This window comes from Aspergillus tanneri (assembly GCF_003426965.1).
Source record: "Aspergillus tanneri strain NIH1004 chromosome Unknown AapTan_3_pilon_pilon_pilon, whole genome shotgun sequence".
NCBI lineage: Eukaryota > Fungi > Ascomycota > Eurotiomycetes > Eurotiales > Aspergillaceae > Aspergillus > Aspergillus tanneri.
Genome location: NW_022984630.1, coordinates 3,078,474 through 3,099,848, shown reverse-complemented (window position 1 = coordinate 3,099,848; position 21,375 = coordinate 3,078,474). Strand labels below are relative to the sequence as shown.

General features: G+C 48.6%; 5 protein-coding genes across 5 annotated transcripts; all 5 read right to left on the bottom strand.

Annotated features, from left to right (window-relative positions):
- Positions 1–521: 521 nt before the first annotated feature.
- ATNIH1004_004823 (putative phosphatidate cytidylyltransferase) lies at positions 522–3,265 on the bottom strand (the record flags this gene model as incomplete). The annotated part of the gene is made up of 2 exons (XM_033569489.1): positions 522–2,602; positions 2,704–3,265. 2 exons carry the CDS (start codon positions 3,263–3,265, stop codon positions 522–524), a joined length of 2,643 nt encoding a protein of 880 aa, XP_033428295.1.
- Positions 3,266–3,794: 529 nt separating this feature from the next.
- ATNIH1004_004822 (diphthine--ammonia ligase family protein) lies at positions 3,795–6,124 on the bottom strand (the record flags this gene model as incomplete). The annotated part of the gene is made up of 2 exons (XM_033569488.1): positions 3,795–4,359; positions 4,422–6,124. The coding sequence occupies 2 exons, from the start codon at positions 6,122–6,124 to the stop codon at positions 3,795–3,797; spliced, it is 2,268 nt and encodes a 755-aa protein (XP_033428294.1).
- Positions 6,125–7,250: 1,126 nt separating this feature from the next.
- sebA (putative C2H2 transcription factor (Seb1)) lies at positions 7,251–9,212 on the bottom strand (the record flags this gene model as incomplete). Its single annotated transcript, XM_033569487.1, has 2 exons — positions 7,251–8,509; positions 8,630–9,212. 2 exons carry the CDS (start codon positions 9,210–9,212, stop codon positions 7,251–7,253), a joined length of 1,842 nt encoding a protein of 613 aa, XP_033428293.1.
- A 1,250-nt stretch (positions 9,213–10,462) lies between these two features.
- ATNIH1004_004820 (uncharacterized protein) lies at positions 10,463–10,810 on the bottom strand (the record flags this gene model as incomplete). The annotated part of the gene is made up of 2 exons (XM_033569486.1): positions 10,463–10,577; positions 10,692–10,810. 2 exons carry the CDS (start codon positions 10,808–10,810, stop codon positions 10,463–10,465), a joined length of 234 nt encoding a protein of 77 aa, XP_033428292.1.
- A 9,152-nt stretch (positions 10,811–19,962) lies between these two features.
- Positions 19,963–21,161, bottom strand: ATNIH1004_004819 (thioredoxin-like protein 1; the record flags this gene model as incomplete). Its single annotated transcript, XM_033569485.1, has 3 exons — positions 19,963–20,743; positions 20,820–20,967; positions 21,083–21,161. The coding sequence occupies 3 exons, from the start codon at positions 21,159–21,161 to the stop codon at positions 19,963–19,965; spliced, it is 1,008 nt and encodes a 335-aa protein (XP_033428291.1).
- Between the last annotated feature and the right edge of the window lie 214 nt (positions 21,162–21,375).

The following is a 21,375-nucleotide window of genomic DNA, read 5'->3' as shown; positions in this document are numbered from 1 at the left end:
CTACGCTGAGGTGGATAAACCCCTACACCGGGCGTTTTCGATGCAGTACCTCACAGTACCTAGTAGCGGGGGGAGTACTAAGTGACGATCAACAACGCGGTTGATCCTGGTTGGCCCTGGATGGCCCATGACCCGGGGAAGCACTGCTTGCAGCTTTCGTACTTCCTAAGTTAGTAGTATTTCTTACCCCTAGGAGGTATTTTTTCAGTCCACCTATTCTTAGGCGCAGCAGCCGAACGTGACCTGTGAGTCCGCAGCATGGCATTATCACTTGGACACGTCTCGCAACTCGACTCCATTCCAGCCTCGCAGCACGAGACAATAATAATGGGCATAATCATATATAGTAGTAATAATAATAGTAGTAACAGCCTCTATCGACAAGAAGAGAATGTAAACCATACAGTATACCTTCCGAATAGTAGTCTTGTGCTCAAAACAACAGTAATTGTCTCAAACCAACTCGCTTTATGCATGCATCGTCAAAGTATCAAATGGGTCCCATACAAGTCAAATCACAATCAAAGACCCAATCCTCGGACCAACAGCCAGAGAATAACGGGCACAACGACATTGTCATTACACCCAGTGAGAATCGCTTCGGTCGCACTGGTGCCTGCAGCCGCAACGGTGGCCTTGAGCACCATTACCAACCAGGCCAGGCAATCCTCCCCATCGCTTCCACTTACGCGCCATTGGCCCATAGCAAGCCACGCCCGTGCAACAACCAACCCACTGGTCACCGCGATCGCAAATGCTACACTGCCTTCGAGGGATTTCCCTCCACCCCAGAACCATTTGAGTCGGCCGACACGACGGCCAACGAGCGACGCAGCTGCATCACCCATACCGACGCAGACGACCCCACTAACCATGCTCACATCCCTAGACAGCACATCCCACGCGCTCAATGCTCCTCGGCCTTCCGCTCGTGGGACATCCGTCAGCGAGAGCCAGAGGGGGATGGAGCAGCCAATTAGGAGGAAGATGTGTGACACGATGACCGGTCCGCGGTGGTCGCGCCCATCAACGTAAGGGGCAAGGAAATAGGTTAAGGGTCGCGAAATCGGTGGTAGCTGGGAGGCCCGGAAAAGGTCAAGGAGAAGGAAAATTGCCAGCACTAAGACCAAGGCAAGGGCGCAGAATGCAGGATCGATGTAGATGGTGGGAAGAAACATCAGCACCATCATTCCATGGAAAACTTTGCGTCTTGTATCGACCTCAACAACGGAGCTGAGCTGGAATACGATGGCCAGCCCAACCAAAATCACCACGGTGCAGTATGCCATGATCAATAGACGCGTATTTGCCTCCCCAAAGGTGGATTGACGGAGGTTCTCCACCCAGCCCTGTGTATACGATGCACTCAGCAACTCACTATCCCACCGAATGGGGAGAGGAATCCAATGTTCCAGGTTCCACATGACCACCCAGAATCGAAACCAGGACACATTTCCGAGCAAGTATCCTAGCGCCCATCCGAACGGCTCTGCTCCGTGCAACGCATGTTCGCCCACGTACTTGCGGACAGGGCCCAAAATAATGGCCAGTACGGCAATATACACATACAGGGCATATAGCCACTTCCGTACCTGTGCTTGTGGTATCGTTAAAGATAGAAACGATGCCAAACCCGGGGCCATTGATCGCTTTCGCCGGCCACTTGGGGTGGTCCTGACCCGTTCCGAACGCACAGCATCCTCAAAGCTCGCTAAGGTGTGCCGTCGTTGTTGGGCAGTCTGAGCCTGTTGTCTGGGAAACTTATCAGCCGCGAATGGTTGTTCTCCGGATGAAACTTTCTCTCGCAGCTCATGCGTCGTCCTGCGCGGCAAGGGTGCCAAGTGACTCTCAGGTGAGTCACTGTCTGACATGACCTCCTCCTCGAAGGTCGTTCGGCTCAGTCTCTGACAGAGCTTGTGATCGAGGACATTAAGGATATTCTTTGGAGCGTGTGAGGCTCTGGGAGACCGCCGAAATTTCCAACTGGGGATTCTGGCCAAAGCCACCTCCCAGCGAAGGACTTGTCGACAAGAGATAAAAATACACAGGCCACCAAGCCATAGAAGCGCCTTCAGAATTTCCGCTTGAGGAGAAGCCGCAAATAGAAACAGATTAATGAGAGCACTTGTCAAAAGCTGCAATTCAGCTGGAAGGACACTGGTAGTCAATAAGAAATCTAAAGTGGGTATCAAAGCTTGATGCAAAGGGAAAACAAGAGTCAAAAGTTCGGAATTAAGGCCGCGAAGGTTGAGAGGCAAGGGAGTAAGGCTATTTCCAGAGAGGTGTTCAGAGACAACAATTGGGATCAGCGTAATCATCCAGTGCACAATACTGCCGCCGTGGTTCCACTCGTACAGTGGAACGACTGCGCCCGGTAGAGAGGAGAGACTAAGAAGGATATTCGGTAGCACAAGAGCGATGCCACGATGAGACAAAGACAGAGAAACATAAATTGGTATGAGGATTGGATAGAGGAGCGGGGCGGGATCGAAGGTGGATGGAATAACAAAAGATGACAGATTTGCAAGTCGTATGCGTCCATTTTTAGTCAATGGGTATGCCGCATATAGGCCGGTAACGAGAAGAGTATGGGTCAAGAGCTCTGCAAGATGACCAATCAGTTACATGCAACATTATCGTAGAAAACGATTCAAAAATTAAATAAGAAAGGAGCGCAGGAAAGGCATTGGATTCGTTTCATACCTTTCCTCCATGCCCAGGCAAGCGATCTGGAACTATCCTGCGCCAAACCAACTACGCCAACAGAGAGGAACAACGACGTTTCCAACAGCCGGCGCAGGATCTCAATGCACTGTCTCTTGCAGACTGTCTCTTGCAACTCTGTCACACTCGCCTCTGCTTCTTCGCTAGAGCTTCGTTGCGAGCCCCGGGAGGCCGACCGCACAAGCGAAGGCCAAGGCTTCAGTACCGGCAGCCAATGCCCATTCTCCGAGGCACCATTCCAACCAGGGCGTAACCCTTTTCGTGGACGAAGAGGAGGAGCGGGAAGACCCTTTAATATGCCCGTGCTCTCGTCGTCTGCTTCGGTGCCACTATCGCTGGATGTCCTTGGCCACTGTAAATGCTGGGAGTGGCAGTAATCCGCCGGCTGTGATTGTGGGTCTAGGCAATTCAACCCTTTCCGGTGATAAGGGTGAGGCGACCGGGAGAATTGTCGGATGTCATCAAATGAAGTCTTCTCAGACCTATCGGGAGTTTTTGAAGGAAGTAATGCTCCTCCTTGTGGGGTCGGCGAAGAGGCCATGGCCCCGTGGACAGTGTCTGTCGGAACACGATGTTTATAGCGAGGCGTACGTCATATCGAACGCAGCTCGTAAACAGAGGGAAACACACTAGCAGAAAGAACCGGCAGTTAGCAAACCCGATACCAGCACATAAAACAACAGAAGTGGCAAATACATACACCAGGCGCAGGGAGAGGAGCAATGAATGGTGGTGGTGGTGGTGGTGTCGGTCTTTTAACAACGTTGGTTTGGCAGGCGGAAGCGGGTTCTCTCGCTTATCACATGCTCTAGACACATTAGACAACTGACCACATTCATTTCACTGCTCAGGAGATCATCTGCTGCCCTCCCAATGCTAACTCTTGGCTTCAGCCTACAGAGTACGCCGTATGGACTGCTGCTACTGCACGACAGACAGACCCTCCAACTTATCTTGTATAAATGCCTTTTCACCTACAGATGCTTATCAGGGACACCAGGACCAATCAATTATGCGATGCAATGTCTTGACAAACATGGATACTGAATTCATTATCACTATCCTGTCATCTACTCCGTATCTTTCCACCTCTGCAAAATAACCCCGGCTGCCAATCTCCTTCCCTGGCGGCCCCAAATTGACTTGCATGGCACGAATTGTCCAGGTCGAAGATCACGGGGCAATGATTGTGTGGTGTATACAATGGCGTGGGAATTTCCTTGTTGCTCAGTGTATATCTCCAGTACTCGCCGCAGACATGCCTCAACACTTTTGCCTGACTGGCGCATATCGATTTCAATGGCCGTGTAGTGCAGATTTTTAGTGGACGCATCGACCCTGCGTCCAAAATCGACGTCTTCCGCGGCTAATGTTACTTCATCGCACCTGCAACCCAGACCTTGCCATTCAATATCACTACTTCGAGGCAGTTCCTCGACCTGGACAGCAAAAAAGGCAGGTACCAAAACGTCTGATTGTATCACCGAAAAATTGGGCAGCGTAGGCGTTCCAGCTGTATTGCGTTGCTCGTGTGCCTCTCTTCCGTATTTGATATCCCAAGCGTCCAGTATGGAGTCTTCTTCCTCTCCATCATCTTCTTCCGCTGATTGTGCATGGACTTCCAAAGACGCCATGCTATTTCGGCCTTTTTATGAATCGCATCTGTCCCTGACAAGAAGGCAACCGCTCCCACCCACCAATCCACATGCATAGCTGCACCAATTCTCCATAAGTGCTGCAGTGCTAGAACAGCTCGCAAAGCGTAGTTTTCGAACCATTGCGGTTCTGATGCAGTAGACCTATTGACCAGTTCCATCGATGCTGGCTCCAGAGGTATCTGGCCCGCAATGTACACCAGTCGCTCCTCCTTCTGCAGAGGGATTGATGTAGCCTGTGAATATGGTCCAATATTAGCCGGCGCCCAGTATGACCGGGACTGGACATGGAGCCCTTGTCGTAAATCTCGGTGTCCCAAGTCCACCACCAATGAGACCATAACCTTCACTCCTTCCGGAAGACTCCCACCACAGGCAACGGTGGCCCGCGCAGGAGGGTTGGGTTTCTTGAAGAGTGAAACGTAGACGTCATTCATCGATGGAAAATCTGCCATAGAACGAAGTAACACCGTGGTAAAGACAATGTCAGTCGTTGTTCGCGGGCCAGAGTCCGTACCATGGACTGTAGAGCCCAAGATATTCAGGATCTTCTGTACAATCGCACCCATCTGCTTAGCCGCCTCAGGACCAGCCTCTGGCGCTGTGATGTTCGAGATTGTCCATGTTCGCACATTTCTTGACTGGGTCATTTCAGGGCATTCACATTCGATACCCTCTGGTTGCCCTGTCGTTGGCTCTACGTCTTCGGTCCCCGCTGAAGATGACAACAAGCCATCCAAGGCACCCGCAAAGGCCTCATCCAGCAACGCCGGTCGTCTAACCGACCCCGGCGTAATATTCCCCTGGTCGACAACCTCCTTAGAGACACACCTTGCGCCCTTCAACCTCATAAACCCAACCCCTCCTTCTCCAGACTTTACTTCCTTTTCCTCGATCTCAATCCTCCGTTTCCATAAAAACGCTGGACCATCCAACGCCAAACTTTCATACTCACCTCCTTCACCCAAAATCGCTCCCCGAAGATCTTCCGCCGCGGCAAACCGCTTCATCCCTCTTGCAATCCGTCTTCGGGGCGCCCCATCCGTAGATGAAACATCTCCCCACAGAAAACCCTCATCCAGCCCCCCTGACGCTACCTTGATGATCCGCGCCTCACAGCCCACAGCCGCCATATCCTCCAGGAGACCGGCATCCGCCACATCCGACGAGACTGCAGACGCCTCGGCCCTCTCCACCGGCGGCGGCAGACTTGGATACATCCACAACCAAGCTAGAGGGACAAGGCCTAGACGGGCCGCGACGTTCTCGATGCGTGTCCGCTGATACGTCGACAATATTGCGCCAGCGGAGACGGCATTGGCCTCGGGATGAGCGTGTTTGATCCGTCGGAGAAGAGGGATCAATGACTCCGTCTCATCTCTCGTCTCATTCTCGGCCATCTGGTCGGTAGCTTCGCTGCGGTAGATCCGAGACGTATCCACTACTCCACCGGTTATAGGGGCCCGGTACAACGGGATCCCGAGCGCAGACTCATACAGCGGGATTACGCTGTGTCCGATGGTTTGGTACATGAAACTGTCGATGTCATCTTCTTCGTTCTCGTCCAGGGATGAAGTGGCCGTGACATTGTTCCTCGGGGCGGGATGCAGGTTCGCTAATGCTATCACCTTGTGACCATTGCGGATACAATGGAGGATGGAGTAAAGGGAGTCTTTCCCTCCGGATATCAAAGCAATCACATTTAATCCTGTGGATGACGGTTGAGGGTTGGAGACAGAAGACATGGAGTATGGATGTGTGGCGGGGAAACTTTTTTCACCTTGTTCAGTAATGACGGAGGGTGTTGAGGGGGAAAAAAGAAAAAAGAAAACGTGGACGAGCAACAGTGGGGAAAAAATGCTAATGGCAGTCGTTAGCAGTTATAAAGTTCGATTACTTGGCCAGGCCTGGCTTGGTGTGGACTTAGGGGAGCATTTTATGTGATCTTGGGGACATTCCAGTGATGTCGAGAACGTCGGATCTGCCCGCCACACTATCGATAGAGCCTCACTATACACCAACCCAGTGCTGGGCCACTGTATAGAGGATTACTTCAGTTTCTTAATCTACTCTTTGGAACCATCTTGACTAAATCCTCAATTATCACTAGCTATGCCACAAACGGTACGCTCAACAATGAATAGCAGCCAGGGGAATAATATGCACAGATGGATTCCACAGAACAACCAAAGGGGAAGAAACAAGGAAATGGAGATATACGCACAGGGGTATGAGCCAAGGGCTGGGGAGATAGGTATAGATTAAATTATACATGTGGCCAGCACAAAAAAGAGGGGAAGTGCAAGTAAACCAAGAGAAGGGTAGCTGACAAAAAAATATTACATCAAATAGTAACAAAGAATGAAAAATACAAACGAGAAATATGGATATAGAAGAGAATTGAAAAGGGATACAAGACCGAGACAGTCAATTGGCCATCTTGGGAGAAGGGCGAATGTGTTTGTGGGGAAATTGAAAGAAAAAGATGCAAATGAAATAAGGAAAAAAGAGATAAAATCCCAAGCCACCATGTCTCAGACATATGCACTCTATAGTTTTAGACCAACCATGGACTCCGAGTGCGCCCCGATAGCCGGTCTGATGCCTCAAAATGTTGGTCATCCACTGACCCAGAAACCTGTATTATTATATTTCGTTCTCTTTCACTCCGTGCGAGAAAAGAGAAGCCGTATGCCGTACACCTTAACTTCCTTCAGTCACCAAGAGTGTAAAGCCCAGACGCCAAACAGCAAAGACCAAGTGGGACCAACCGTGTGCTGGTTGGACAGATTATATTTCGAATTATTATGTAATAGGGAGCTCCTGGTCACATCGCATCGTGATAGCTTCAAGCGGCAATGTAACAAAAAATCAAGCGTTCTCCTCGCGCTTGCGCTTCTTGGCAGATCGTCGATCGACAGATGGAGTTTCTGAAACACCATCCTCGGAGGATTCGCTGGTTGTCGATTTCGTCGCAGCGGCATTTGCAGCTTCATATAGCACTGCACCTAGGACGGATGGATCTCGGTCCTCATACGAGGCGCGCTGAGACACACTGTTCGCATCAAGAACCCCCATCACGATTGATCCGCCAGCATGAGTTCTGGCGTGCTGCGCAAGATTGTCGCTACGCGAGAATTTCTTGCCGCACTCGTTGCATTCAAACGGCTTGTCTTGAGTGTGCAGAGAACGATAATGGCGCTTGAGGTGCTCCTGGCGACGGAAGCGACGTGAGCAGAGAGTGCAGACGAAGGTCTTGGAAGGATCATCGGTCAGCGATTGTTTCCGGCCTCGGCGATTGACCGATACAGGTGCAACGGTGGCTTCAAGCGAGCTCGAACCGTTCACATCCGAATTGGAATGAGCGTCAACGCTTGCCAGTTGAACGGAAGAATCGGATGCAGTGCTGCCTGAACGGTGGCTCGCTGGAGGCTCACTTTTCTTGTCCAATACATCCGAGTCAGTTTCCGTCCTCTTGAAAGGCCTGCGGGAGTTGGTCCGCTTCTTCAACATCTCGTCCGAGCTATCATTAACAGCGCTAGCAAACCCAGTGAACTCAGAGCTATCCAGAGTAGGAAGGCCCGACAGGGTTGAGGCCTGGTCATCCGAATCCTCTAGGCTCTGCTCACTCAGGAATTCGTCCTCATCAAGCGAGAATGTGCTCATGCGCTGTCTCTTTTCGCCCAGGTAGAAAGTGTTGCCACTGGGGTGGAAGTCAACGAGGCGGTTGACAAACTCGTCGTCCGAGTCCAGGTCAGAAAAGCTATCAAAGGTCGGCAGTGTACTCAGGGGATCCTCGGTATGGCCGGTGAAGCACGGCGACGGATTCTCATTAATCGGCAAAGTCACAGCCTCACAGCTCAATACCACCTTTGGTTCCTCGTCATCGCATGTAAGGTTGGGCAGAGGAGGCAGGTCGGAAGGGGTAGCGGGGTTGGTGGATGATTCGACAGTGAGCTGCCTCGGGTCGCAAAAGGAGCTAGATTGTTCAGTGGGTAGACCCGACTGAGACTGGCTGATCAAGGTGGAAGACACAGGAGGCGGAGAGGGAGAAAGGGATGGACAAGAGCTGTTGTTGGACAAAAGGTCTGAGCTTTGGCTGGCGGTGAGTGAGGGGGGATGGATAAACACTAAGCCAGCTTAAGTTAGTCCGCTGAACAGCCGTAAACACAGTATTTCTTCAAACTGCAATTGATTTTCGCCAAATAAATTAAGAAATCAAAGAGAGAGCAATTTTTAAAAATACCTACCAGGTGTCATGGGTGGCGAAGCAGACCGAGACCAGTCAGCATTGGCCAGAATTTCAGCATGCACATCATTTTCACAGCCTTCTTTCACCCCTTCAACTTTCTCAAACGTGAAGAAGCTGTCATTGATCGGGGTATGGAGAGTACCACTGGTCGATGGGGGACTGCTGATAGAGCTTCCGGCAGTTGACAGTGGGGGAGTTGAAGGGAAATTGTAGTAGTCGTTACTGACAAACCTCGTATCAATAGGCATCAAGTTTGAACCATGCTGAGCAACGACGGCGGCCTTATAATGAGAAGGCTGGGGGGAAGCGACGGGAGTCATGTTCATTGACCCTCGGAACGCATTGGTGGTAGCCATCTGGTGCATGTTCATCATAGGTTGTGAGGCATAGATTGGCTGGTCAGGCAAACCATGCTGCAATGGCTGGTGTTGGGATGCACGTTGGAAGGCATGCATCTGTCCATAGTATTGTTGCATGTCAGAGGGATGACTTGTGAAATGTTGCTGCTGTGATCTATGTTGCGACTCAGGAGCGGGATAGTATGCGAATGGCGGTTGCCCCTGCACCGACGCTGGCGCCATTGTGTATGTTGCATCCATTGTAGGCAAGTACTAGAACGTCCTGGATAGGATATCTGTCAGCTCTTCGCCGTGTATTGATGATCATTATCATTGAAGGTTGCCACTAACCAATGGTGAGCTGTTTGAGAAGTTAGTGAGAGCGAAGTCGACTCTGCTCTCCAATGGTAAATATTAGAATATGGTATAGTGTTATAGTACGACTGGACCGCTAGGCGACCTGGGAAGGTACCAAGCAACGGGCAATCGATGACGATGAATGAACGTATATAGGGTCTCTTGGTGTTGGGTGAAGGAATGACTGAACACAAGAGGAAGATCGATCTTCCCTAGTTATATCTGGTAGATATCGTTCGATTATGTGAATGAAGGACAGGAACTGCTGTTCGACGATGCGAGCCAAATCATATGATAGATGATTTGGAACGACCTCGACCCAGGTACCGGGAGACAGATGAGTCGCAAGTAAAAGAGAGAGACGAAGAAAGAGGGAATTAGGACCGAAAGGCCAAAAACATATAAGAAATGGAAAGGAAGGAAAGAAATAGTAAGAGGTCGATCGAGACAAGTCTAAAAAGGAATAATAGAAAAAAGCTAAGAAATAAAGAAGATAAAGCCGAAGGGCAAGGACAGTCGCGGGGAAAAGAGAGACGAAGCCGATATGGGAAATGGAAGAGGAAAGACAGCCAGAAGGATGGAGCAGTGGATAAAAGAGTGAAGTGATCTGCCTGTGCTACGAGGTAGCGCAAAGAGTAGTGGGTAGTAGGACTGGAACCGTACTTTTTAGTCTGAGAGTCTTTTTGGGAGAGAAAATAATATGAATGGATGGCTGGTGGTGCATGCGCCCATCAAGTACTGATTTGCTATGTTGCCAATGGTTATGGTGCCAGAAAAAAGATTCCCCATGATAATCAATTTGTACTGCCCCAAAACCGTATGGTGTCATGAATTTAATACTTGTAATTCGAACTATAATTGTAATTGTTTTATTTATTATTTTATTCTTTTTTCAAGAAAAGGCAAAAAAAAAAAAAAGAAAAAAAGAAAATTGAGGCACTCCAAAAAATGCTACATTCATAACTTCTAGAATATCTTTTGCCATCCTCTTGCCATCAATTTTATGTCTGGCCTCTATTTTTTGCCATCTCTCTATCTCCAGATTGTCAGTACCATGTATCCTGGTAAGTTAGGTACTTCGTAGTCTGGGACGGGACAAGGAAACAAATTAGCGCCGGTGCACATCTCAGTTCAAATCAGGTGGAAAGTTTAGAAGCGGGGACCAGGGTGGAAAGTCTGTGGGACTCCTCATCATCAACATCGGCAGCAGCAGCAGCAACAACAGCAACAGGGTCCATACTCCAGCGTACACTAGGCAATGTTATGCCATTCCTCTATTGGGGAGACAGGCCCCAAAGCCAAAGAAGTGTGTAGGATCCGAACTAGACGCTCAAGCGACCACGACGAATCCTGGGCCAGACTAACCACACTCCCCACCCCACTACCTCGGACGGGGAACCCAAAATGGTGCAAGTTGTGTGGGGCGCATGAGCACGAGTGGGAACATTGGCGGCCCTCAAGCCCCATTTCCAAGCCATCTCCATCGCTAATACCAACCCATTATTACGGTTTCCAACGTACCCAAAGTGGCCGCACTTCTCGCCAGGACACCCATTGGTAAATGCGGAGACAGGTCCTATTTTAATAGCAGGGGCATATTAATGGGATAAGCATGGGATCCATTGTTCACCTCAATCTGGTTAAAACCGCCCTAGAGATGGATATTTGACAACATTTTGGTAGTAGGCATCAGTTATACACCTTAGAATACAATGTCTCAGCCTTTTTTTAAAACAAATATATATAAAAAAATATTATGCATGTATTATTGGTAGGTGCCTAATAATAACTATTCCGGAATCGCACATTGAATTGCCACCTACAGTTCATCCGAGACCAGCTGGTCAGTAATAACTGTATGGGTATTAAAACTACTGTGTACTTTAATACCACTTACTGTCATATTATTACTTCTTTGTTTGTTAAATATTTATTTAACTTAATATAATTTTTGTCATCCCAAAATAGCTCCAACTTTTTGATTGCCGAGAGACCTGCCGGTCAAACTGCGTGCTACCCCTCCATACATACACACCATCTAACCGACGATTTTTTGCACGCGCGCGTGTCTTTCGCCATCCAACCGTGACAGCATGTCCTTTTCCATCCAGAAGATGGGGAGGGTGATCTAGTTTTACATGTCGGCAGTCCTGTTGCCAATGAGAACCTGCATCGATTTTGGGGCCCGTCTGGGTTGTCAGCGACGAGTCTGCATATCGGGGGCCAGTCATGTTATGCAAAATAAAATGGAAGTGGGGGCCTTTCTCAGCGAAGAAGGGGGCGGATGTTGGTTGGTGTGTCTGAGGGCCACTACAGAGTGTCTAATGCTGTACTAAGGCAGGTAGTATCTCACTGCGGTAGTAGGCGGACAAGATGGGGAAAATGAGGATAGGAGGAACATCCCGACCATGCTCCAATGGGGTGAGGCCTACTGCTGTGACATTTCAAGCAAAGGTGTACTTACCACTTAGTAGTAGGTAAGACTGGAGGCATCGGGGCTGCAGCGAGGACCAATAGCCTCTGTCTCTGAATGGGAGGGATTGTCCTCCCGGTTAAGCTAGTCGGCCCCGCTGAGCGTCCCGTCCGCCATTTGGGGGATGGGATTCTATTCCCGAGAGAATAATAAAATATGAAAAAAAAAAAAAAAAACATTTCAGTAGCAATGGTCCACTTGCCCTTATTCCAATTTTTTTTTTTTTTTTTAGCTATTTCTTACGTTGGTACCGGGCCATACCTCACAGTACAGTAAGATCAGCAGGCAGGAATTTGTGTGAATAGAGTGACGGGGCTGTCAGTCAATCAGAATCAATCTGCGGGTGTCGATTCTTTGCCAATCCAAATTTTGGATCGCTCAACTGAAGGTGCCCATAACTTGGTCTGTGCCACAAGCCAAATCGCTCTTGACTTTCCCTACCCTAGAACGCTTGAAAGGAATGAGGTCACATTGATAGTGGCGATTACTGAACGAGTACTACGTTAGGAGGATCTAGGAGAATATAGTAAAATTCGAGAAAAGGCGCTGGAAAAAGTTATCCAAACCAACGGCGAAACGCGTTTAATTAGGCCCACATCGAATGGTGGTGGCATGGTGGTCTACTCTACGACCTCATAGTACGTTAGTAGTACTTTAGGGCGGTTACTAGAGAGTCCAATACTCCAATGGCACGTACTTCGGATTACCAACAGTGCTATCCCGCATTCATATTTCTGGGTTGCCCTTCATTCATATGATCCTAGCCTCTACCGAGACAAAGTTAATGCCGAGACCTAAGTTTATGAAACGGCTTTGATTCTGACCCGGTCGCTTATCATATGCCATCGAGGCAACCAAAGAGCCATAGTTCAGAAAGTATTGAACTTTAGTACTATTTTTTCAATTTGGCAGCGTATTTGGAGACCCATCCTGATGCATGCATAATGCGCCACTCTTTTTTTTTTCAATCACATTCTTAGAAGTACGATTTTCTGGGGAAAGTAGCTGGAAAGAGGGTTTCAAACCGATCAATCCAACTCACTGGCACTGGATAGCCCAACCAGCATACAGCTTAGATTAGACTTTCCGATTTGCCATTCGCCTTAAAATTTAGTTGAGCCACCAACCCGTAGTTTACGTATATTATGCACCTTCGATCTGCGACAAAGAACATCGGATTGCTGCTCACATTTGAGATTCGACCTGTTCAACGGCAGATGGATCGATCAGTTTTGCTTCCCACTTCTCGGCCTACTGCAGGTACAAAAGCGGAGAAACTGTGTGCGTGCCGACTCCTCGGAACAGCATCCAGACTCCCCTGCTTCATCGGACTCTTTCGGTTGGACGGTGACACAGACGCTCATACATTGCCACAGCTGTCAAGATAGATGAAACCTTTGGGAAAAGTGGGTTTTTTCCACTTTTGGGCGATATGTTTAGCCACTCTACTCCGTACTGAATAACTGCCTACTTTCCTACGGATGTCTCGCCGACCTGTCTCTCGATTTGAGGTTTTGATCTCCGAGACATAGTCCGTACGGTCTTGTAAGCCTTTCAGGTCTTACTGTCTTACTGCCCAATAGGTCGACGTCGTACCATCTTGTTGCAAAATGCGACACCTCTGTTTGCCTTGATGACCTAATCTGCTGAAGATCCAGTGAGTTTTGAGCACCAACATATGAGGCCTCAGGCCACATGTACAAGATAAAATGATCAGCATAATCCGAAACAATCATACATAATTACATAATGATAAACTGCCGCGGGAGATGATAACACTGACAGGCAAGCCCACTGCCACTTCAAGCAAGGGACTCTACCAGAGCTGTCATATCACTTATGTACATACATATACGCATCTAGCAAACCGTACAAACGCCGCGCAAGCTTCGGACAAACAGCCTGTGTCACGCAAACCGCAGTCCTGGGGCGGCCTCTAACGCGTCTTTCCCAACAAAGGGAAAGTCCTGACTCGTTGGTCACTTTTCCCAGTACCCACCGGTCCAGCCATTGAAGTTGCCTCCTTAATCATTTATTAAAGTTCCTGGTCTGCGGGTCCTCAGTAGAATCCCATTGGTTAGTCTAAAGATAGATCATCGCCATTGGCAAACCACCTTACCCTTTGTGGACGAAGCTTCCGGGCGCTTTCCCTTAGAGATTAAACTAGGGTAATTTGGTCAGTAAGTACGGAGTAGGTAGACCGCGATAGGAGAAATGGGCGGATGTATGCGCCTAAGGACAGACCATAGTAAGACATCTGGGACACAATCCGCACACTTGCAATTGTAATGTTGCAATGCTACTGCTCCCTAGTACCTGGGCAGCTAGCCTTGAGGTCCAGCCAGATAATGGACTGTCCTATCTAGGTTAAGTCACCTGTCAATTAATATATTCATGGAAGCCGGTGAGCTTCGAGAAAAGAACGAAGTTGTACTAGACAGCCCTAATACTGTTTAGTTCCTGAGACTAGGACTCCACGCAGCTCCATCGGAAGGCCTGAATGATATTAACCTGGATAAGTATACGGGTATGCAGTTGCCACAACGCAGGAGAACACCTTTACTGCTATCAAGGATTTGGGCTCACTGTTCTTGGCCCTCGAGTACTTGCAGCGAAGCCCCCTGTCTTATGTACCTCAAAGGATGCGCCACTGTGGAAGCCGTTGTAGCACAGACAGAACCAAGGAATGCAACTTCCGATCAATTTAGGGTTGCGTAAAAAAAGTAACTGTCAAAAAAAAAAAAAAAAAAGCAAAAAAGAATAATTTACTTCGAAGGCCGCTTATACATGACGAACAGGAATCAAACTCTACCGTCATCCAAACAGGATCATGCTGGCAAGGATGGCTCCAATCGAGCGTTTTGGATGTCGACCTACTCCGTGACAATTGCCATCGTCCCTGTTATTTGTTCTCTGGACCCTTGGCTACCGTATACATTCCCATTTCCACACAGGCTGGCATCTTCTGAGCCTAGCACACAGCTAACCGATGTCAGGCCCGGTTGTTGTACTCCACAGTGGAAGCACAACGTGATTTAATCCATCCAGCCAAAGGAAATAGTTCCAACCGTTGTCTTGCATCGTGGTGCAACTCGGCCTGGCGCCGATAGCGCCTTGAGGTGTTGCAAATGGACGGAGGTCAATGCCAACGGGAGAGCGCCTCTTGGATGTTGACAGCTGTGGGTTACGATGGAGATGGCGCACTGCCGGACGGGCGGCAAAGGAATTAGCTCCTCAGTAGCTTGTCCCCTATCCCTTTACGGAGCACCTAACAAACAGACAAGCAGCCATGAAAGTTGGAGAAGAGGAGGAAAAAGTAAAATAAAAAATATAGCCTCGAATGCGTGCGACTTCCCCGAGAAATGAGCGACCGGTATTATCGCTTTGAACTCAATCAAAAAGGTGGAACGCTCTGTGAGCCGTAGCAAAAGGCAGACAGGCAGAAGAAATTCATGCTAGATGCCTCAGCCGCTGGTATCCAAATCAGTCCAGTATGAACAAATTGCAATGGTGGCCCGATGTACATTAATAAAATATCAGACGCTCCGCGGGTACCGGAAACAACAGTTATCAGATATCATCCGCGAGAATTAATTAAGTACTCCAAAAACGAACGGAGAAAAAAAAAGAAAGAAACTCGGCCAACAACTCTTGGCACTACAAAATGACTCTATTATTCATGAAATCGGAGGATACTTCCTGGTGGATTAAAGGAACGGAAGCCGATAGTTGGAGCATTGGCGGATCCAAAATAATTGCTCCAGCACACTACTACTGAGTAGGTATATACTATAACCAGCACATCATGCAACGGTCTTTCGGTGGGTTTCAACGAAATTCCTGAAGTAGGAAGGACCTGGCAGAGCATGGAATCATGATGGACTGATGGTGAGAGTTGATGGAAGTGCAGTACATCGTACTTGTGAGCAAGTCTTTTGGTCCTTGTTGTGGTAGTAAAAAGAGAGTAAAGTGCTTGACCTATTATGTAGCGTTCCAAATAACGTACAGGACAAAGGGACTAATTAATCCATAACCCTTGGATATTCAAGTGCCGACCTGGAGGCTGGAATTTGCCTCGGATTGATGCTGTAAAATACCCAGTGTGGCGGTCGTACTATAGGATGAGTCTGAAGCGTCTTTGGGTCGTCTAAGCCAAGCCAATTCAAATAAATTAAGGTGGGGGTACATGAGATAACGAGGTACTCCGTACTGTGTAGTGTGTACAGAGTGTTGCTGGCAGAATGAACACACGATACTAGTTGTACACTCGTACAACGTACGATACCATGTTCATTAGAGGACACCGTATCTGCTAGTCACAGAGTGGCATATGGATACCCACCCTCTTCGGGTCCAGCCTTCGGAGGAAAGGTGCTGGAAACCAGCTCAAGATCTGAAACAGACGACGCGTACGTCAACGCCCCAATCAGGTGACGAGAGCTCCCAAAGTGGGGGACCTGAAACTATTGCGAGGAGCTATGGATAGATAGTCCAGTTAGCACTCTAAACTCGCCAAACCCCATGAGATTATCCCTCATAAAGTAGCCACAGCCAAGGACCTGGGACCCTTCTTCGAAAGTTCCATTCTCGGCACGGGGGCGACTATTCAACTCTGAGACCGCCAGGGTAGGCCTTCCTTCGTATCCATGTCGATATTTCCTACAGTCCAGAGGGGCGTTGGAAAGGATGCGTTAAAATGTCATGGTTTCCTAATCTGGCGATTCTATTTGTAGATGGGTTTTCCGGCGGTTTCCCGGGAATGCCTAAATGGAACCATGCTCCTCTTTGCAACCCTACACAGTACTTCGGAGTGCTCAGGGACCGACTTATTGATACTACCATTATCCTTGGTATCCTCTTCTGTCGGGTCTATTACAAATACCGACAACCAACCGCACTGGCAAATCCATAACATCCAAGGACATGCTTTAACATGCGCGATATTCGTGGTTTCCTCTTGGGTAATGACAATTGCCAAGCGATTCCGTTCTTTCTGGTCCGGGGCATGCATAACGTCCGATTACCGACTTTGTGAAACTGCTCTCTGAGTACACCGTGTCCACCTACTCCATTAGATACTACATAACTCAGAGTAGGCACGGAGTACTCTTTGGTATCCCACAGTAAGTATATCTACTGTACGTTCATAAGCTCGGATAAAAATTCAGTGCCGTGGCTTGCCAACAGGTCATCATCGCAGGCCAACTCTAGAGAGGTTTGCACTACTACGCTTTTGTGGATAACATGGTAGATGATCCAATGACAACGATGCATCTCTTATAGTGCCGGCGGGGGATTACCGGCACTTGAATCAAGCCAAGAGCCAGCTTGTCGCAAAGGAAAGCAGACAAAGAAAAAACGAATTGCGACGATATGCGAATCTGAGTTCTGTTCCTGGATGCTTGCAGAGGGGCTAGCAAGGGTCGATCACCGAAAGGCAGGACACGGAATACTGGAGAAGGCACAAAGAACTGAACACGTGCGCCGATACAGCATACTACTTCGCAATTTGGGTTACATCTGTGTCGTGATAGGCTAGGTAATTTATACTATATACGCCAATCGTCCAGGGCCTTTGCCGTCTACAGCGTAGATACAGGCCAGATGGACAAGCTTAGCACCAATCTCCCAGTGGATGATGGTGCCTTTAGTGTCCCATGTTCCTGCATCTGGAGATACGAGTGGCTGGTATCCCCGAGCCTATTCCCTCTGCGGTAGATGGTCGATTTCCCGACCACTGCTCAAGCGCGTGTTGGCTGGGGGAATTACGTGAACGTGGGATCCATCGATGATCTTAGTTACATTTACCAAGGTCCCCAGCCACGCCAATGCTTATCACAGTAATGTGGGCAGCAATCACAGAGCATGCATGACGTGCGCGTGATTCGCTATTCAAGTCAGAAATCAAACAAGACTTCGGCTGTCCTCGGGGTTCCTTAGACACGAAGGCAAGCAGAAGATAGTGTGAACCATTCCAGTGGGACGAGCTAAATCTCGCGTTTGGTACTCCCACTAGATGTTATTTACGGCAGCAACGGGCCACTTGCCATTGACAATCTCAGCATAGCGAGGAATCTCGAATAAATTAAAGAGAAGCAGTACAGAGATTCAGTCGTCGGGGTCTTGGTATCGTACTGTCTTTGCAATGGTAGCCCCCAAACCTGATGCATCATCTGAATTGAAAGAAACCAACTCATGTATAGCAAGTGCCTTTTTTTCTATTTTTTCCCTCTTTTTCTTTTCTTTCCCTTTTGGCACTCTGAATCTCCAAATTCTGCGTCGCTACGGACGTCTCCAACTAGGCTGCTAGGTTACTAGACTTGGACGACTGCATTTTTCCCTCATTGCAGATGTCGAAAATTCGGTTCTCCGGTACTTAGATCCGATGAGACTAATGCAATCTAGTGAGAGCTACTGTGTACATACTACTCCATAGAGTTGAACTCTATCTGGATAGTATAGCTGAACAACTCCACACAAACTCATTCTCATTGCCGTCCATCGGTAGAACCGGGCCCGGTGCCGTCTCATTGTGAGACCTGCAGCCACATGCCATTCCCTCATTGATGCAATAAAACCGTGGGTCCATCCGTACGAATATGCTTGGACATCCGTTAGACCCGTAAAGGATCTGTTGGTTGTATCTGAGTAATACAGGGTATGATCGACGCCAGGCCCCATCGACCAAAGGACTTGGAAATTGGGGCTACATTTCGCACAGTGCAAACGGTGTGGATTTACGAAAACTGAAACCTCATGAATAATGGAAGGCCAGACGAGTGGAGGACAGCAGATGCGCGCAAGATTCCGGGATAGATCTCTCGTCATCGATCTGGTATCGAGATCTAGGTCTAGGTGTGGACATCTACTGCCGAACTGAGACAGTATGAAGCAAGATCACATTCCCAAAGTACAGTCATCAGTTCGGCTCTGCCGCACCTTTACGAGAGTGGTGGATTTACCACCGCCCCATTGTTGATGGCCTAAGCGAAGCGGGTTCGTCTCGCCCCGAGATCAGCTATCTACAGGCTGGGATGAACCATGGATCACCATGAATCATTGGATCAGGTGCGTGTGACGGCGCGAAATCCTAGCAATATTTCTGCAAGCGAATGTCAAACCACGGTCCCAACACACATTGTCGGTGACTAGATGGAATAGGCACGAGTAGCTATGGGATCGCTGTAAACAGCGAAGCATAATCCGCCTTCTACTGCATGAAATTTATCCTGAAGTCCTCGAACATTGGTTTAAATCAAATCGCGCAAGATTCTGCAAAAATAAGATCAACCATGATCGTCCTTAAGACAGGGCCGATAGTCCGGTATAATGATCAATAGACTATCAATAGACAGAGAATAGTATCAACCGACCAGAAATCCCACACAATTCCCAAGTCCAGCAAACAAAAAGAAAGGTAACTAAAAATAAGGCCTCAGTGGATGGTAAATTGAGATCACATTCCCAGTAGGAATCAGTCTCTTCCTATCATATGAAAAAACATCCTAACTCATCATAAGCCTTGATTATAGATTAAAAAAAAAGGAAAAAAAAAAAACAAAAGAGAAGAAAGGAAAACCAAAATTTAAACCCAACCAAATTTTCCGGCGCACACAAATCCATCACGTAAGCGAGTCAACTAGCTAACCTATTCCAGAGTACTAATCCCTAAATGGCAAGTTCCTCCACGCCGACATTCCACCTTGCATAAATTCTCGTGCGAAGAGTCGACATTTTGATTTTTCTTTCTTTCTTTTCTTTCTTCGTGCGGCGACGCAACTATTCATTCACCCGTGTTGCCTGGACATTATATTTCTCCATGATGTATTACCAGGTGTCAGTTGTGTCACAGAAGAACGGAATTGCACACCGGTTCGTACTTTACTGGTCTTTCTGATTTTTTTTTAAGGATGAGACCATTTGGTTTGGGATCGGACAACTTTTTTTCATAGAAGAGATATTTTTTTTTTTTCTTCCTACGTGTTTTATGCTCTTGATGAGATAGATGCGCTTGGATTGATTGGATTGGACTCTAGCTTGATTTCAGAATTTGAGACGAATATGAATTGGTCTTTAGTAGAGAAAAGAAAAAAGAAACCACTGGTTCAAATCATCATCGTAATCTAGCTTGCAAGGTACATGGAGAATTGACCTGCCCATCAATTATTCTCCCGGCTCGTCACCAATCTTCTCCAGCTTGCCCATCTCTCTCTTCTCACCCGCCTCTCCAAAGATGCGGACCCGGTCCACGCGCAACTTCTCGCTGTCTCCATCACCGTCCACGAAGAACATGACCAACGACGTGACGCTCTGGAACTTGACAAACCGCAGGTCAATCTTTGCCGTGCCCGTCTTGGAATCCCAGTCGCCCGGCTCGATGGTGACGGTCTGCACCGCGGGGATGTCCTCAGCCTCGTCGAATCCCAGCACATGCGTACGGTTAGTGTAGAGCTGCAGAGTCTTCGGCCGCATGGGCAATTCGTCGTCGTCGCGTTCGGCATCCTCAGCGGGTGGAAGTGAGGTCACATGTAGCGAGTGAACCTTAACAGTCGAGTTAAAAGGAATAAAAAGCATCAGCTGCTCGTCGGTATCGCTCTCGACCCAGTCTGCAGCACCGCCCGCCTTTCCTTTCCCGTTACTGTTCAGCGACGACGGTTTTGACGAGTCAAAGAGGGTTTTCGCCATGCCAAAATCACTATCCCGGTTCAGCAGTTCCAGGCCCTTAGAATCATGCTGGTCCGTGATTTCATTGTAGCCTTTAGGGATGGCAGCGCCGACCCAACCCACGCCTCCTCCACTGGTCTCACCCGATGCTTCGTCGGATCCGTCGCTTTTGTTTGCCTCCGATGCGAGTTTGCGGACCGCTTCGGAGAGCTTCTGGGGGTCTGCGCCGCGGACGGTCGACACGGGACGCCCTCTTTGGAAGACAATGAATGTAGGCATCCTGGATAACAGATGAGTCAGCGTCATCTTCTTCGAGATGGCTGTAGCTGGTGTTTTCTGTAAAAAGGACAACGTACGCTGTAACGCTATATGCTTTGGCAATGTCCTGCTGCTGGTCAACGTTGATCTTGGTAAAGGTGATCCGGTTTGGGCGCGAGAGCTGCGAAGCCAGCTTTTCGTAGGCCGGGGCGATTGCATTGCATGGTTGACACCAATCAGCGTAGACTACAGGTCAAAATCATCTGAGTCAGTATCGGTATGCGCGAGCAGATGAAGGGGGGCTACGATGGATGGAATAAGGCTGGGGAGGGGGAAAGCGGGGTGGGAACAAAGGACTTACAATCGGCCACGACGAAAGTAGAAGATGTCAGAAGGGAGCTAAATTGCTCCTTGGAAGTGATCTGAACGAGCGTCGACATCGTGGCGGTAGAATGGGAGACGAGAGAAAGAATGGCGGGGTGAGGAAGTTGGCGTTGGTTGTTATTCGGTCAAAATAAATATGTCATCAGCCCCTCCGTGACTTCGCCGCAGACCGTCCACCACGAGGTTGGCCTGTAGATGCAAGATCCTACCAGAATGACTGTCGTACGGCCTAATGTCATCCTATTCATCCGTATAATTTGAAACGCATTG